Source organism: Thamnophis elegans, chromosome 8 (genome assembly GCF_009769535.1).
Source record: "Thamnophis elegans isolate rThaEle1 chromosome 8, rThaEle1.pri, whole genome shotgun sequence".
NCBI classification, from domain to species: domain Eukaryota; kingdom Metazoa; phylum Chordata; class Lepidosauria; order Squamata; family Colubridae; genus Thamnophis; species Thamnophis elegans.
In genome coordinates this window covers 52,492,440-52,508,957 of record NC_045548.1, presented here as the reverse complement: position 1 = coordinate 52,508,957, position 16,518 = coordinate 52,492,440, and the positions used below count along the sequence as shown (strand labels likewise).

General features: G+C 36.6%; 1 protein-coding gene across 1 annotated transcript in view; it reads left to right on the top strand.

Annotated features, from left to right (window-relative positions):
* Nucleotides 1-14,338, top strand: part of RUNX1T1 (RUNX1 partner transcriptional co-repressor 1) — a 152,108-nt gene extending 137,770 nt beyond the window's left edge. Inside the window, 2 exon segments of the mRNA XM_032223359.1 lie at nucleotides 4,631-4,821; nucleotides 14,008-14,338. Coding sequence (XP_032079250.1) covers nucleotides 4,631-4,821; nucleotides 14,008-14,283 — 467 coding nt within the window. The 3' untranslated portion in view covers nucleotides 14,284-14,338.
* Nucleotides 14,339-16,518: the final 2,180 nt, after the last annotated feature.

Below are 16,518 nucleotides of genomic sequence, written 5' to 3'. Positions count from 1 at the left end.
ACATCATATTTTTTTCACATATAGACTTTGTGTAAAGCCTAAGCTATAAATAAATATTTGTATTTGATTGACTGCAATTGAATCCATTGGCTAAATCCAAAAGAAATCTAGCCTGGTAAATTGTCTGTCTTACTGATGCTGATAAAGTTGAGAAATTAAATTTGGGGGATGAAATTTTTTAAAGTCCATGATCTGGATCAGACAAGTATTCTCATCTTTTCACTAGTTATTGTTGATCACCCACATCCCAAACATTTCCCATACTATTCTTCCCATTATTTACTATCATACAAGTATGAGTATAGCAATGAGTAGGATGAGGGATTTCCCCCCCCCCCTTATTTTTCTATCTCTTTCTACAGAGATGAGGAATGGCTTTTGGGATTGGGAGTTACAAAATCAAAAAGAGTCCCCCCCCCCCTTTTTTTTTCTTCCTTATGATTTCTTCTTGTTACTTGAACTACTGACAGTATCTCCCTTTGTACTAAACAAAGGCAAGGATTGGGAAGTTGTTTGGTAGAACTGATTGCAAGGAAGAGATTTCTCATTTTCTTATTGTTGAATGGATCAAGACATGAAATCAGAGGTAGTATTCAGCCAGTTCTGAGAGGTTCTGGAGAACTGGTAGCGGAAATTTTGAGAGTGGGCAGGGAATGGGGATTTTGCAGTATCCTTCCCTTGCCATGCCCACAAAGCCATGCCCACAAAACCAGCAATAATTTTTTTTGAATCCCATCACTGCATGAAATTGTTTCTGGGTTTTTGTGAATGAAAAGAATTCATTTTTTTGGCCGGGCCAAGGAAACTTTAGAATATCTCCCCATTCCTACTTTTGTGTTGGATATTTCCTGTGCTCTTTCTACATGTAAGCACAAAAATTTCCACAAATGTCCCTTTTATTAGACTCTTACCCTATTTTTAAGACGTATCTAGCATGTTCAGCTGAATTTTGGGTTCAGAACCACAATAAACAGACCCTAGGGTTATATGTTGGTTGATTTCTAATAAATATTAATTGATATTAATTATTACTGCTTCGGTAATGTTTTGCAGTACTGTATGCTTATAAAATTCTAGGCTCCAAGGGTAAGCACTAATATTTGTAATTTTTTCAGGTTACACAAAATATTATAAAATAATAATGTGATTGGTAATTACACATAAAAGAGCCTGTAATCAAGTTCATTTCTTCTTTTTAAAAACGTTTGTAAAGATAATAATATGATTTTCATTTGTGGGTTTGTCTTCATGTATTTCTTTTTCAAGAGATCTGAAAATGTTTGCAGTTGGTAATAAATATTCAAACATCTTGCAAATGTCCTACCAATTCTCTTTGCTGATCTTTGTATGCCGGTGGGACTAGAATAGGAATGCATAATTTAAATATAAATTGCCTTATTTGCATATGCAATTAGTCAAGCTGCAGCTTAGATCGTAAGCAAAAATTATTGTCCTGTTGCCACTTACACAGAATAGTAATTCACCTTGAATATACAAAATAAATGAATCTTGACTTGCATAGCCTCCAAATATTTATGGGAGGGTAAAGTGAAGATATATTTTAAGTTTCATAAACTTAGCATTTTTCCTCTCTAGGCACAATATCAATATTTATCTTCACATGTTTTAAAAGAGGGTGAGATATTAATAACCATGTGTTCCAGACACAGAAGGTGCCACATGTAGTGCATGATAACTATTTGGAATTATCAGACAGATCAATACTTTTCATTAACACTAATAGAGAATTGTAGTTCCAAAAACTTACTTCAATTTTTTAAAATAATTTTTCCACATCTTCCTATAGATTAGGTTACTTCAGTGAATAAACAGTGGGGAAAAACATTTTTAGAGTGGGAAAATAAAGAAAGAGAAGGCATCTGCCCCTTATACTTCACCGAGAAAGGTTCTACATTTGGTAATTTCCTATTCTGAATATGAACAGCTTTATTAATTGAATATATTCTATTGCCTTCAGACACACTAATGTAGTAGAACTGCCTAAATGCTACTACAGAAAATATGTTAATGTTTTGGTTTATTAAGCTGATAAATATTTATCCAAATTGGTCACTGAAATGTCTTACATTCCCAGCTATCTAGAAGAAGTGATAGTTCTATTGCATGGATGGATGGATGGATGGATGGATGGATGGATGGGTGGGTGGGTGGGTGGGTTGCTACAGGTTCGTCTGGGTTCAGAAGAACCTATAGCTTACGTTATGGCCAGTTCGGAGAACCTCCAAATCCCACCCCTGGCTGGCCCACCCACTTTGCCCCTCCCAAGAGTCTCCATGAGGCCCATTTTGGATGCGAGGTAAGTGGAGGGCTTGTGCAAAGGCTTGGGGAGGGGGGAAAATGGGCCTCCTGGAAGTTCTGGAAGATCAGAAACTGAATCATTTCTGGCCTCCGGAGGGCCTTCAGAGCTCAGGGGAGGCAGTTTTCACCCTCCCAGAGGCTCAAGGAAAGTTTCCGGAGAATGGGAAATGCAAAAACGCCCCCCCCCCCCGTGGTGAAGAAGGCCAACTAGGCCACGCCCACCATGGCCATGCCCATCTAGTAACTAGGCAGAGACCCCATTACTCAAATTTTTGAAGCCCATCCCTGAATGGATGTATGGATGGATGGATGGATGGATGGATGGATGGATGGATGGATGATAGATAGATAGATGATAGATAGATAGATCTTTTTCCAATGATATTGCTGTCATAAAACAAAAACTTTCTTATTCAAGAATGTAGCCAGGATTTAAAAGACTTATGTAAATCATGTCAGGTATCCAAGTAGAATTTAATGAGGGCTTTTGCCAATATCACATATAAAATCAGACTTCTATTGACACAAAGACAAGTTTCAAATGCAGTTGATGATGAGATGGAAGTTTTGATGCTCTCCAGTCAAAAGGATTAAGCATACCCAACGCAGGTCCAAGGATCTCAATCTATTCTATGCAGTTAATGAGAGCACAGTTATATGCTTATCTTCATACAAGTAAGTCACATTGAATCTATTGACACTTAATCTCTAATAAGAATTCCTAAGGTTTCAGATAAATTTAAGAATAGGATGGCATCAGATAAGGAGAACTAAATTTATAGTACTGGAAAATAATGTACATCTCACAGTAACCACTGAGCTTTTGTAACTCAAATATTTTTATTTTACACTTAAACATTTTTATTAGAAATCTTATGTTTTTAATTAAACAGAACATTTAATTAAGGTGCTTCTTAAGTGGGTGAAACAATTAAGTGCAAATACTTGAATGAAACATGTCATAATTAGTTTTAATAGAGTGTTAATTGGTACTACATTTGCCAAGTTAATAATTAGTGCTTATTAAATTTTCAATTAATCATTGTCATTTTGCTTTGAATAAAGATGAAAATTAGATACACTAAATCAGAGGGAGGATAGTTTCCTTGTTAATTAGAGTAGTTAGTGTTATTTTTTTTTAAATCACTTGTTTTAGTTGTCAGTTGAATACATGAAATCTTCCACTTCTCTTGCATCAAACAAAACCCAGTCAGCTCATTGACGACAAATCATGTTATACACTGTGAAAAAGAATATCGCATTATGGTAATTTTTGCTAGCTAATTTAAATGGAAGACATAGTAACTCTTTCTGCATTGTTCACTGATTTCTAGAAAGATATTTGAAAAAGACCATTAACACCATGGAGTTCAACCACCATCAAAGTCTCATAAAAACTGTTTTAACTATGAAATCTGGACTTGTGCCAGTTTTGTTCTATCAAGCTTCTGCGATACAAGTACTGTATTTGAAATCAATTAGAGGAAATTTCTAAAAAAAACTTATGTATTTACCTAAATTTCTATGAAGTTTTTGTACCATTTCTGTGTTATTTTATCCCCTGGGGTTTATGGTAGAGTTAATTAGTTGTTTTCTATTTCTCCATTCCTCCCAGTAATTAATATGTCCTCTTTTCATAGCTGTTATAGATCTGCATTTCTGGAGCAAAAATTTGTCCATTAAAATTTATTATGATAGTTTTGTTTTACCTCTCTGATACCATCTACAGCATAGAACTTCTCCCTTAAGACCCCCATATATTAGAAAAATGGAAATACGTTATATTGTTTAGTAGCTGGTACCATGTACTCTTTAAGGGATGCGGTGGCTCAATGGGTGAGACGCTGAGCTTGTCAATCAGAAGGTCAGCAGTTAAGAGATTTGAATCCCCAGTGCTGCGTAAAGGAGTGAGCTCTCATTACTTGTCCCAGCTTCTGCCAACCTAACAGTTCGAAAGCAGATAAAAAGTGCAAGAGAAAAATAGGAACCACTTAGGTGGGAAGGTAACAGTGCTCTGTGGGCTTTCAGCATTTAGTCATTCTAGCCACATGACCAGGGAGACATCTTCGAACAACGCTGGGTCTTTGTCTTAGAAATAGAGATGAGCACTGCCCCCTAGAGTTGGGAACGACTAGCACGCATGTGCTGGGAAACCTTTACTTTTCCTTTATTCTTGGAATCAAAGGACATAGAATATTGACATTATATAGATCAGCAGCTTCCATAATCTAACTACTTTTGTGCATAAAAATCAGTTGTCTTTTGATCTTGCTTCTGCTGCACCAAGACAAATTTCTTATTTTGTTTACAGAGGAAGCAGTCAATGAAGTAAAACGACAAGCAATGACCGAGTTGCAGAAGGCAGTGTCAGAGGCAGAACGGAAAGCCCATGATATGATTACTTCGGAGAGAGCAAAAATGGAGCGCACAGTGGCAGAAGCCAAGCGACAGGCTGCAGAGGATGCATTAAGTGTGATCAATCAGCAAGAGGATTCTAGTGAGGTGAGAATTTCATGGTGCAGAATAAGACCATATCTGTGTCCAAAAAGTATAGACACAGTAATAAGTAAAAAGTAAATAATACATTTATCAGAATTGAAATTTTAGCAAATCCATAAATTATCGGGAACTTTCTAGTCTTTAGAAGAAAGAGGAGGAGGAGTCCTCCTGAACACTGAGTAACTTTAAAAAACTACACATTCCAGCATTCATGTGTATGAAGTAAAATGCAGAGCTTTAACCATTCTTGGTTTTCCTATTTTCTTCATCCTCTTTTGACTTTGGCTAGCATAGAAAAAGAAAGGAAAGCAGAGAAGACAGGGCTGACAGGATTTCCAAATGGAGAGTTCCTTTGTATATTATCCTCCTTGACAGATTAGGTATCAGGGGTACCAATGAAATCAGTGAAGCTTGATTTCATTGAGGGATGCATCACGGTTGTGTTTGACCTCAGGGGGACGTGGCCATCTTGACATCACTCATGTTGGGGGCGCCTGTGGTGGCCCGAGCGCTCTGCCAGTGAAAACGGATTCTTGAGCTCCATTTTTGGCTCGATGGGATCCTCCAACTGTCTGCCAGTGAAAACAATGCTTGGGAGGCCCACATGCAGCACTCCTGAGTTCCGTTTTCATTGGCAGAAGGTTGTAGGATGCCATTGTAGCTAAAAACTGAGCTCGAGAGCCGGTTTTTGCTGGCAGAGGCACTGTGGGCCAGTCTTTTGCTGTTTCTAGGGTGGCCCTGTAGGAGAGATCTAAGCAACCCATGGGCCTGATATGGCCCATGGGCCTTGTGTTTGACACCTCTGGATTAGATAACGTTGCAGTAATAAATCTGATTGATTTTATTTTTTGAATATGTTTAAAGCTCAGAGCCAATTTGGTCTAGAGGTTTAAGAACTGGGCTTGGAGTAGGGAGACCTAAGTTCTAATACTCTCTTAGGCACAAAAGTAATTTTGTCATTTTGGGCCAGTCATTCTCTCTCAGCCCCAGGAAGAAGGCAGTAGTCAGCCATTTTTTAAAATTAAGTAATTCTACACAGCCTTTGATGCCCTAGGTTCATATGAGTTGCCATATAACAAGCCAAAACATTCCTTTGTTTGTTATGATTGACAGAGATATCTCCTAACTCTTGTACTTTACTTCTATATTATTATCTATATTATTCAAATTTGGCCCAATTTATTGTAGCAGTTAAGGCATTATTAGGCTAAAAACCAGAAGACTCTGGGTTCTAGTTGTGCATTGGGCATGAAATCAGCTGGGTAACCACTCACTTTTTCTCAGCCCTAAGGAGACAATTCAAACTACTTTTGAAAAAAACTTGCCAAGGGAACTTCAGGGATTTTCCACATAATTTCTGAGAATCAGATATGATGGAAGAAAAAAATGCAAACTATAAATTGTACATTAAGATAAAGTTATCCATTGTCATTATGTCAGCCTGAGATTGCAATGCTTGTGCTCACTTAGTATGGAAGTAATTCCCACTAAGTCAATGGAACAGGGTTTTGAAGTAAGGCTATATTGAATTTTCCAATGCAAATATTAAAATAGTTTTAAAAGTATTTAGATCATATTTATTGAGCTCATGTTTGTCTTCTGATTTCATGTATTCCAGTGGCTAAAATACAGTCACTGCAAATTCTACTCTAAATTTCCATATTTTATTTTGTGATTACATGCTGGTTCCTCCATAATGTAGATAGGATGGACATATTCATAGGCATAATGAATAATAAAATAATGGGGAGGGGGTGTTATCTTTTGGCCACAGTTACATTAACATTGGGGGGGGATCTCACTTGATAAATAAATATTAGAAGTCTGGTAATCTTATATTGGTGATTTCTAACTAGTTTTGAGGTATATTTAAATTGTCTATAATAGTTAAAACAATTTCAAAAACAGACTGCATTTCAAATACTTTCCTACCAATAGAAAGGACATATATTTCAACAGAAAATACATCATTATATATAAGTATAATAAAAGTCCTAAAGATAGGACTTTTACTATACTTATATGATCAATGAAGAATGAGGTTTTTAGAATGCAAACAAAAGATGTTATCAGATTGGTGAGTTCCTTTTCTGAACTGGAATCTATTACTTCAACTGCAGGATTTTCTGTAAAGGGAATGGTGGGAAAACAGCATCTGGCAGAAGAAAACAGATTCAAAGAGCAACAAAGAGTAAATTAGGGACAATGATGATAAGCCTCAGTTTAGGCTGGAAGATGTCCGTGAAAGCTTTTGTGGGGCACATATGGCACCATATATAACAGGAAGTAAGGATACAGAGGAAAGATCATATATTCTGTTGCAAATCCTAAAGTGTTTTGGATAAAATGAATTCTTGTGTCTTTCAGAGAAAAAAGAAATGTTAAAATCCATGCGGAAAGGGAAGTCTTGATTAAACCTGCCCCCCCAATAAACAGATGCTAAGTATAATTTCTTTCAGCTTAACATTGATGGGAGGTTTTGTTTATGGCCTTTCTTTTTATCATATCTTTTTACATGTACCAACATTTTTGTGAGTGTAGTTTTCAATAATATTTCAATACTAAATTAAGATATTTGTAAGACAATATCTTAATTTACCATTTTAAAGTTATATGAAATATTTCACACAATTGATCTATTTTGAAATATTTACACACTTTTAATTATTCTAAGCACGATATTTAATGTGTTTAGTAAGTTGGTAATATATAGAGTGATTTAGGTGCAAAAACCCCAATTAAGTCCTTGCTCCATCCTGAAAGAAGTGGCAAAAATCACAGGCAAAATCTACAGAATGGAGCAATACACATCCATTATTTAAGGGAGAGTAAGATTTTAATTGGTCCCAGACATCACCAGAGATGAAAGGCTATTGGGTAATGACTAGATGCCCAGAGTTTCAACTTAATGTGTAGCAGATGAATGAAGAAGAAACATAAGGAATTGATTTACAACATCTGAAAGTTTCCTTTAAAAAAAACAATCTAAGAATAAATGTGTGTCTGTTTGTGTGTATATGTATGAAAGAGAAATGTCATTCTTAGCAAATCTTCTGCAGAATTAAATTTGATATAAATTAAAATGTATTGGCATTATGTACTTCACTTATGCCAAGGCAGTTTGTTTGCGAATGTGATCTTTAAACGGTCGCAACCATTCCAATATGTTGAAAATAAAATTCCAGAATTTCCAGCCAATAGAGACATCAGGGAAATGCAGAGTAAAATAGTTCTAGAGAGGTCGAGGTCAGGGAAAGCTGAATTATTACCATATCTCGAGACAAAGAGGGAAGTATAGATATAATGTATATTTTGTTATGCGAAGATAATTGTAATTCACCTTCAGTCAGTAGCAATAGCAATAGCACTTAGACTTATATACCACTTTATAGTGCTTTTACAGCCCTCTCTAAGCAGTTTACAGAGTTAGCATATTGCCCCCAAGTAGGCCAACCCACTTCACAGGGTTGTTGTTGTTGCAAGGATAAAATGTAAACCCTGTCTAATAAGATTTGAGTTCTTGGAGGAGAGAGATATATATTCACAAACATACATACATGCATATATATATATATATATATATATATATATATATATATATATATATATATATATATATATATATATATGCATGCACGCGCATGCATGCATGCACGCGCACACACAGACACACACACACACACACACACACACACACACACACACACACACACACATATATATATATATATATATATATATATATATATATATATATATATATATATATTCACGGGTGTAGGTATGCTGGTCTTGTTGTATTTGGGTCTTTTCCCATATAAGATTGAGATTGTCTTGGCAACGTTTCGGTGAGATCCTACTCACCATCTTCACGAAGCCAAAAACACCAGCCTGAAGATGGCATATGAGACCTCGCCGAAACGTTGCCAAGACAATCTCAATCTTACACGAGAAAAACACGAATATAAGACCAGTATATATATTAAATTGTCACATGCTATTATCAAAAAGGAGGATACTCTGATGCATCAGTATGGCAATCTTTATGAAAAGCATTTAATTTTCTCAGTGCCTGTAAAAGCTCAGTCTCTTTGGGGAGAACAAGATATTTCAAATAGCCTGATACCAAAGCATGTAACTCATTAACAGCTGTAATAACTGTGACCAAAAGCGGACCAAGTAGCCAGGGAATCCTTTTTAGCAAGAAACTAAAGGTGCTCTCTAAAAATGTTTGTGGTTAATAATATGTCCCAAAGGTGCTTTTTCAAAAGGCAACTGGATTTTCTTTGTTTTTTCTTGAAGACATTTCACTTCTTATCCAAGAAGCTTCTTCAGTTCTTAATAATATGGTTAATAATATGGTTGTAGCATTTGGAATCAGCTGAAGTGGTAGACACTTTCAGAACTAAGATTATGCTGTAATAATAAGATGAAACAAAAATATGTTTCAGCAGAACTTGGGTATATACAAACATAAGCAAAGAAAGTGCAATAGACTTTGTTATGCAAACATACCCCAAGCATTCACTAAATCCAGTTCGTTCTGCTTCAGGACTGAATCCAGAAGCAATCAATTATGATTTGAAGTAATAATTATCTCCTGGCTTTAATTTCTTCAACTTAATATTTCTTACTCTTTTCCGTGTTTTAAATAACATTGATTACCCCAGAAGTGAATGTCCTGGGTATATGTGTATGATGTAAAAAATGAGGATTGTAAAGACTGGAATCAGTACTACAGAGTTGCAACTATATGTAAAGCAAAATAACATTGTAAATAGGTTTTAATGGGAGCACTCATATTCTTAAGCCTTTTCTCCTTGCATTGATTCCAAGTGCATCATGGAAGAAACACATCATTGTTTATTAAGGGTTTTTAAGAAATCATATCAGATCCAGCAAACATTAAGCACATTTTAGTGCCATTAACATTGATTGAAGCATATGTTTATAGCTAGGACTTGGTATCTATACATTTATAGGTAGCATTTCACTGTTCTATATAGTTTGTCATATTCACATCCAAGGAGGTTTAGGCTACAGTCAACAGCACAAACCCCAATACACAGGCAGGGCTTTGCACAAGAAAAAATGTTTACTATTATAGTTGTTTTAGACAGCTATGAGGCTGTACATGATGAGACAATAATTGCAGATCCGATTTAGCATCTCTAAGCACTGAGGGCAGAACTATGATTTAAGACCCAGAAGGAGGGCATGCAAATTCATGACAATTTTTGCCATCACAATGCCCTGATTGACCACTGTGTCAAAATTTGAGAACCTTTTGCCAGGAGCGCTAAACTACTCTTAATACTTCCTTAGGAGAAATAGCTAGTGAAGACCAAGAAATGCCTCTCTTTTCGCTTATTGCCATAAAATGACACTTCCTGAATATTGGTCCCCTAGAGATATAACAAAAGTCAAAGAGAACAGGATTAGTATATCTTTCTTTTTTTACTTTTCATACTGCTTCAAGCTACAATCCACAATTTTATCCAAATATTGGATAACTATGCTCTGCTAGATGATAGCCAATATGTTTTCACCAAGGCTTTAAATCAATTGACTAATAGCAATAAGCTTGTGGGTTGTTTTTTTTTACAATTGCCCATTAATGTAGCTATGCATGGGAGACATACAATAAAATATATTTGTTATCCAATGTTATTATTAGTTATCACGGAAATAATAAAAGGTGGGGTAAAAAAAAAATCTAAAAAATCTTCCAGACCATGAGTTCTATTCCCACTTTATTGCTAAGAAAACTGCAGGGACTTGTCCAGGCAGTGTCTGAGAATCAAGCACAATTGAATGGAAGGGGGGGGGAGTCAAGCATTATACAAGCAAATACCCCGGTGGAAGCCATGCGGCTTCTACAGCCCAATAAAAAATGGCTGGAGAGGCAGGCCCAATGAATAGGAAGGGAGATGTGTATCTTCAGAACCACAAGTGGCCAATGGATGTTGGGTAGATCCCATTTTGACAGTGTCATCAATCACATTATTTATTAATAATGCTAGATATTATCCACACCTAAAATTATGTCAGGAGAAGAGGGAAAACTAAAATTGAAACAGCTAAATATGATATTAAGGCTTCCTCAGCTGTAGGCTGGCAGTGAGATGAAGAAAATATTACTAGGCTATGTCATGTAAAAACAGTTACCAGGGCATGTTTGCGCCACTGTTAGAGGGATATGAGAATATCCCTAATTGTCTCTCCAACCCAATATTGTCAAACTGCTTTGGAGTAGCTCTTCAGTTTCACAAGCCAAGTTCTTTACCATTGCTGGTCCATGACCCTTTTAACTGAAGTTGCCAAGGAGTCTGTCTTTACCCGGAGACCCTGGAAATTTTAGATGCAGAAGTTTCAACATTGTTGTTCTTCTAAATCCACTCAAGTGGTAGTTTATAGCAGAGAGTGTTGATGTGGGAAGTCTCCTCCGAGACATAAAACTGATTAGTAATGACTAGCACTGTCTCCTTCTTTCCCCGAGATTTCCATAAAGTTTCTGTTTTGGCTCCAATGAAATAATACAAGTTATACAGCTGCAATATTTGATGGGTTGCAAAACTGGGCTTCAAACTAAACTCAGCAAAATCTATTTGAAATGTTGTTTGTGATTTTATAATTTTTTATAATTTTTCATCATGATAATTCCCCTCCCCATGAAATAATTGTAAAATTACAGTGAACTATCCTCCAATCCTCAGAATGAACCTGAAACCATGGACAGTGAATCAAAACCAGCTGATGCAGACAAGGAGCCTATGTTCCCTGCAATTGACCCACTAAAAACATCTGTTTCTCTGTGCTAGTAATTCCACCTTTTAAGAAGAGTTTTTAAAAGATGGGAACAATTTCTGCAAATACCAAAAAAAAAGCACCTAACCCTTAGCTCATGCATTTGTAATTACCTGGTTTAGTCTGCACACTTCATTGGTATGAGTTTAGATATAATTCTGCATCTGAATTCAATCTATGAAGGAGAAAGAGAGAGGAGGGGAGGTATGAGTACTGGACACTTAAATATTCTTACATCTGCCAAAACATTCCTGTGCCAAAAAAAGAGAGAGAGTATATCTTACACTAGAAGTGTTTTCTAAAGAAGCCACTTGACTCCGATTAAATGTTTAATTTCCTTAAAACAGTATTTTGGACTTAGGCCTTTGTTCTTCCTGGTAATTGGGATTTCTGTTGTAGTTTAGGAATTTCACTTATCTGCTGGCTTTGTTCCAGTGATCCAGCTGGCACAGTAAAGCTGAAGGGAAAGGAGCAGCAGGCATCCTTTTGGTGGCTTTCTATTTGGCAGGGAGCAGAAATGTAAGATGCCATCAGCTGGCTATGTGCTTAACAAGGAATTCTTGTACTTTGGAATGAAACATAGACCAGGCAGAACTTCAGTATCTTAAGCACCAACTTCTGGAGTGGGAAAAAAAGGAGATTTCAGCACAATGTTTGTTGTTTGCTTGTTATCCCACAGTGAAAATCTATTGATGGTGCATCAATACAGGGAGACCAGAAAAATCCAACATAGTAATATAATTTCTGAAATTTTGGGGTGGTTTTTTCCCCCCATCGAGCTCAGGAAGAGGAGCCTCCTGCTCCTCTTCTGTAGCTCGGACTGTGGGGAAAAAAATCAGGACAAAATGGGGAGCAGAAGAGGGAGTTTCCCCCCTCCCGACCAGAAAAAAGATCGCTTGGAAGAGAGTCGCACAGAGTTCAAGAGGTATTTGTGGGGAGGGGGTAAGCCGATCAAGGACGGAAGGAGAGAGGAAGAGAGTGGAGGAGGAGAGGGTGGTTCCCATACTTCCATCCTTCTCCAATGATGAGTTGTCCTGTGAGTTATACGTGGTGATGTAGAAACCGGAATTTAATTCTGGTTTCCAACAATTGGAATTCCAACAATTTCCACCCATTACAGACAATGGATTCGCTTAACGACACTCACAAAAAAAGTCATAAAATTAGACATGGTAGCATGAAAATCCACTTAACGAACAGTGCAACTTATGACCATAATTCTGGGCTCAGTTACAGTTGTAAGTCAAGGACTATCTGTAGTGTGCATCCTGAGACAACTTCTGCAGTCATTTTTCATGAGAAAATTCTTTGATGCATCTCTTTCTTAAGTGACTGTCTCCTGACTTCTGCATTAAGGCATAATATAGTGAAACCTTGTTTTAGTGGATTAATTGTATTTCAGGATGTCCATTGAATGAGAAAAATTTGGCCCAATGCATGCAAAATCTACTGCATCAAGATCTGGTATATGGAGGTTTTTATAGAGGCATAAAATTGTGATGCAATTATGAAATATTTCCCTTGACAAGTTATTTTCTAATGCTGAGGATTGCTGCAATCAAACTAAATCTTGATATCTTCGTTATGTTGCATAAATACAATAAGGCCTTTACAAAACTCCAGAAAACTCAATTATTATGTGATCATAGTCATAGCAGGTAGCAGCAGTTAACTGACTTTTTCCGATCTCAGAAGGTTATGCAAGGTTGGGCCTGGAATAGTCTTTAAATGGGAGACCACCACAACTTCCAGGGAAAAAAGTTGAAAAACATCCTGGAAGAAGAGAAAGACAAAAGTATGGGTGTGCCCAGGTATCTACTAGAAATCCACCTTGGTTCGTAATGCATCAATACCTGGATTTTTTAAAAATTTGCTTTTGTGCTTCCCTTACCATTTTGAGCCAGGCCTTCTCAAAGCTTACTTCTATCTTAAAACTTCTCCCATTTAATGACTATGGCTGGAGCATTGATTGGGTGTTTGGTGAGATCCAAAATGGTTGGTTTCAAGGAGAAGTTTCTTAAAACCAATGCATTTCCTTTCTAAAGGTTAGGTGTCACTGGTTTCTAACCACCATCACTATTTTTAATTGGATCAGTTGTAGTGGAATTGATTTTATAAGTCATAAAAATACACCGGTGGCAGGTTACCAAATCTTATGTGCTATTATGGCAAATGTTCTAAAGGAGATCCTAGCTGTGGCAGGTCAAATGGCCGAGATTTGGATATTTTGGATATTCCTCTATGTAGTAAAAGCTGGTTTGAAGTTTTCTCCTTCCCTCCCAGTTTCTCAAAATTGATAGCTTCATGTTCGTTCTACCCATAGAATTTCTCACCAATTTTTTTTTGCATCCTTTGTTCTTTTCACCCTATCTCTCTATGCAGAGTTGCTGGAACTGTGGCCGTAAAGCCAGTGAAACCTGCAGTGGTTGCAACACTGCACGTTACTGTGGCTCGTTTTGCCAACATAAAGACTGGGAGAAACATCACCACCTCTGTGGACAGACTCTACAGGCCCAGCCACACGGGGAGACACCAGCAGTCAGCTCCTCCGCAACACCGAATAGTGGCGCCGGGAGCCCCATCGACACCCCACCAGCAGCTACTCCTAGGTCAAACACCCCTGGAACTCCAAGCACCATAGAGTCAACTCCTCGCTAAGACTGAACTTTAAAATACTTAAAGACAAATACAAAGCAAAACAAAATCCTCATCCTCAGATACTCAAAGGTTTCTACTGAACTTTTACATTTCAATATTATAAAAGAAATTATACTGTATCTTGAGGTAGAAGCAAAACCCAGAAGGCCAGTAACGGGTCATAATGACTTATTCTGGATAACAAAGATATCTTTTCTTTAGGAAACAGAGAAGATTGAACATACACACAATGATAGATTTGACCTCCTCCCTGTTATTTTCCAGTAGCTGGGATTTTAAACTAGGTGACCTCATTAACACGATGCTTTACCAAACAGCAAACCAAGAGATTGCTAATTGCTGTTGAAAGCAAAAATGCTAATAATATAAAGTCACAATTGTTCTTTGTAACAAAAAAAAATGGATTTTTTTAAAACTGCGAGAAAGAGAGAGAGAATGAGAGAGAGAGAGAAAGTAAGAAAGAAAGAAAACAAAACCCCCTCATGGGCTTAAGCATTGGATAAAGCAGCAGACATTTTAATAAGAAGATGAATAGCGTCCATGGGTTACTGACTTGAACTCTGAAGACCCGTATCAAAAACACGCAGATGTGCAGCAGATTGGAAGGAGACACAGATGTTCATTTTTTTTTTCTTGTTTCTGAATGAAATAATAATAGCCAGGTCAACAGAATGAAAAATGGAAGATGATTGCAGTGGGATGAAGGATTTAAAAGAGCAGCAAAGAGAAAAAAAATACCATCACACAAAAATCTCCTCTTCTTTTTTGTCCTTTTGTTTCGTTTTTTTGGTGGGGATTATTTTTCTGTTTTGTTTTGGTTTTGTATTTTTTTTTTAGACCAGAAATAAGAACACAGCCTGCAGTTAATTAGCATTTTGGCAGCTATAATATCAACCAGCTGCCTCTATCCTTCCCCCTCTCAAAAAGGGAAAAAAACAACCACCGAGCTTCAAAATTTGCTTCACTTTTTTTTACAAGCTTCCACAGTGGAAGACCATCCGGTCTGTTTCACCTCGTTCGTTTCTGTATCAGCAATGGTGACAATGCAGTGACTCCAGCTCCAGATCTCATCCAAATCCTTCTCCATCTCATCCTGTCTGGGTTTTTAATTTTGAAAAAAAAAATTAAAAATAAGGAAAAAAATATAGTAGTTCTCTTGGTGTAAAAGCACTTCTGTCCTGTGAAGTTTCCCAATTGTGTTTTTTCTTTCCTTGTAAATGTGTTGGGGCAAATGTGAAAATGCATTGTAGTTAACTATGCTCACATTTAAGTCTTCTTTATTACTAGTAGGTGAGAAACTTTCTATGCTGCTTTTATATCTGTCTGTAGTAGTAATATTTCTCTAGAAGGTCAAAAGAAAAGAAAAAGAAAAAAAAAGTAAACCCCCCCCTCCTTTTTTCATTTCTCCTGAAGAAAAGGAAAAAAAGCTATCTTTCGGAGCTGCTATTTCACTCTCTTATAGGGGGGGAAAACATTCTGAAACCTAGCATGCTTCCTGGAATGCTAAAATATTGGTGTTTTTCTAAGAGGGATGTACATAAATGTATTTTGCACTGTCATAATGACTCCTAGGCATGCTTTTTTTGGGGCAAACTCTTTTTAAAGATGCTAGAGCCATTTCACCGAATTTATCTGTAGGTTAGAATAGTGGTGGGTTATTTTTTAATTTTTCTCTCCCCTCCTTTTTTTTGTTCTGATTTCTTTTTTCTTTTGCAAAATTCATTAATATGTATTTTATAAAAAAAATAAAAATAAAACAGGCTATCATACTTTTTTAATAAAAAGCAGTGCATGCATTATCACTGTAAGGTTGTACGGTATTTCTGATTTTACAAAATAGAAATTATGATGATTAGAGCTCCAAATGCTGAGATGTAGATTGACAGCTTTAACACTGCTGAATGCCAGGTTTATATTACAGTATTATTACAAAAAAAAAAAAAAAAAAGGGAAGTCAGCCAAAGACTGATTTGATGGACCAAAATCTGAGTTCTGAAAGCATTGTTTCTATTTTCCAAATTATCAGCAGGTTAAACATGTTCAGCAAAGGCATAATGTACAGTCATTTAACCCTTCATTGTCCATTGTCTAGGTCAGAAATATCTGTAAATGTAAACAACCCATAAGATGGTTATGTGCTTTTGTACCAAGCCATGCAATAAATTGGTTTTAATATCGTTATTGAATGCCATTGTAGAAGGCATTCCTAAATATTTTTATTTCAAGCTTTCTCCA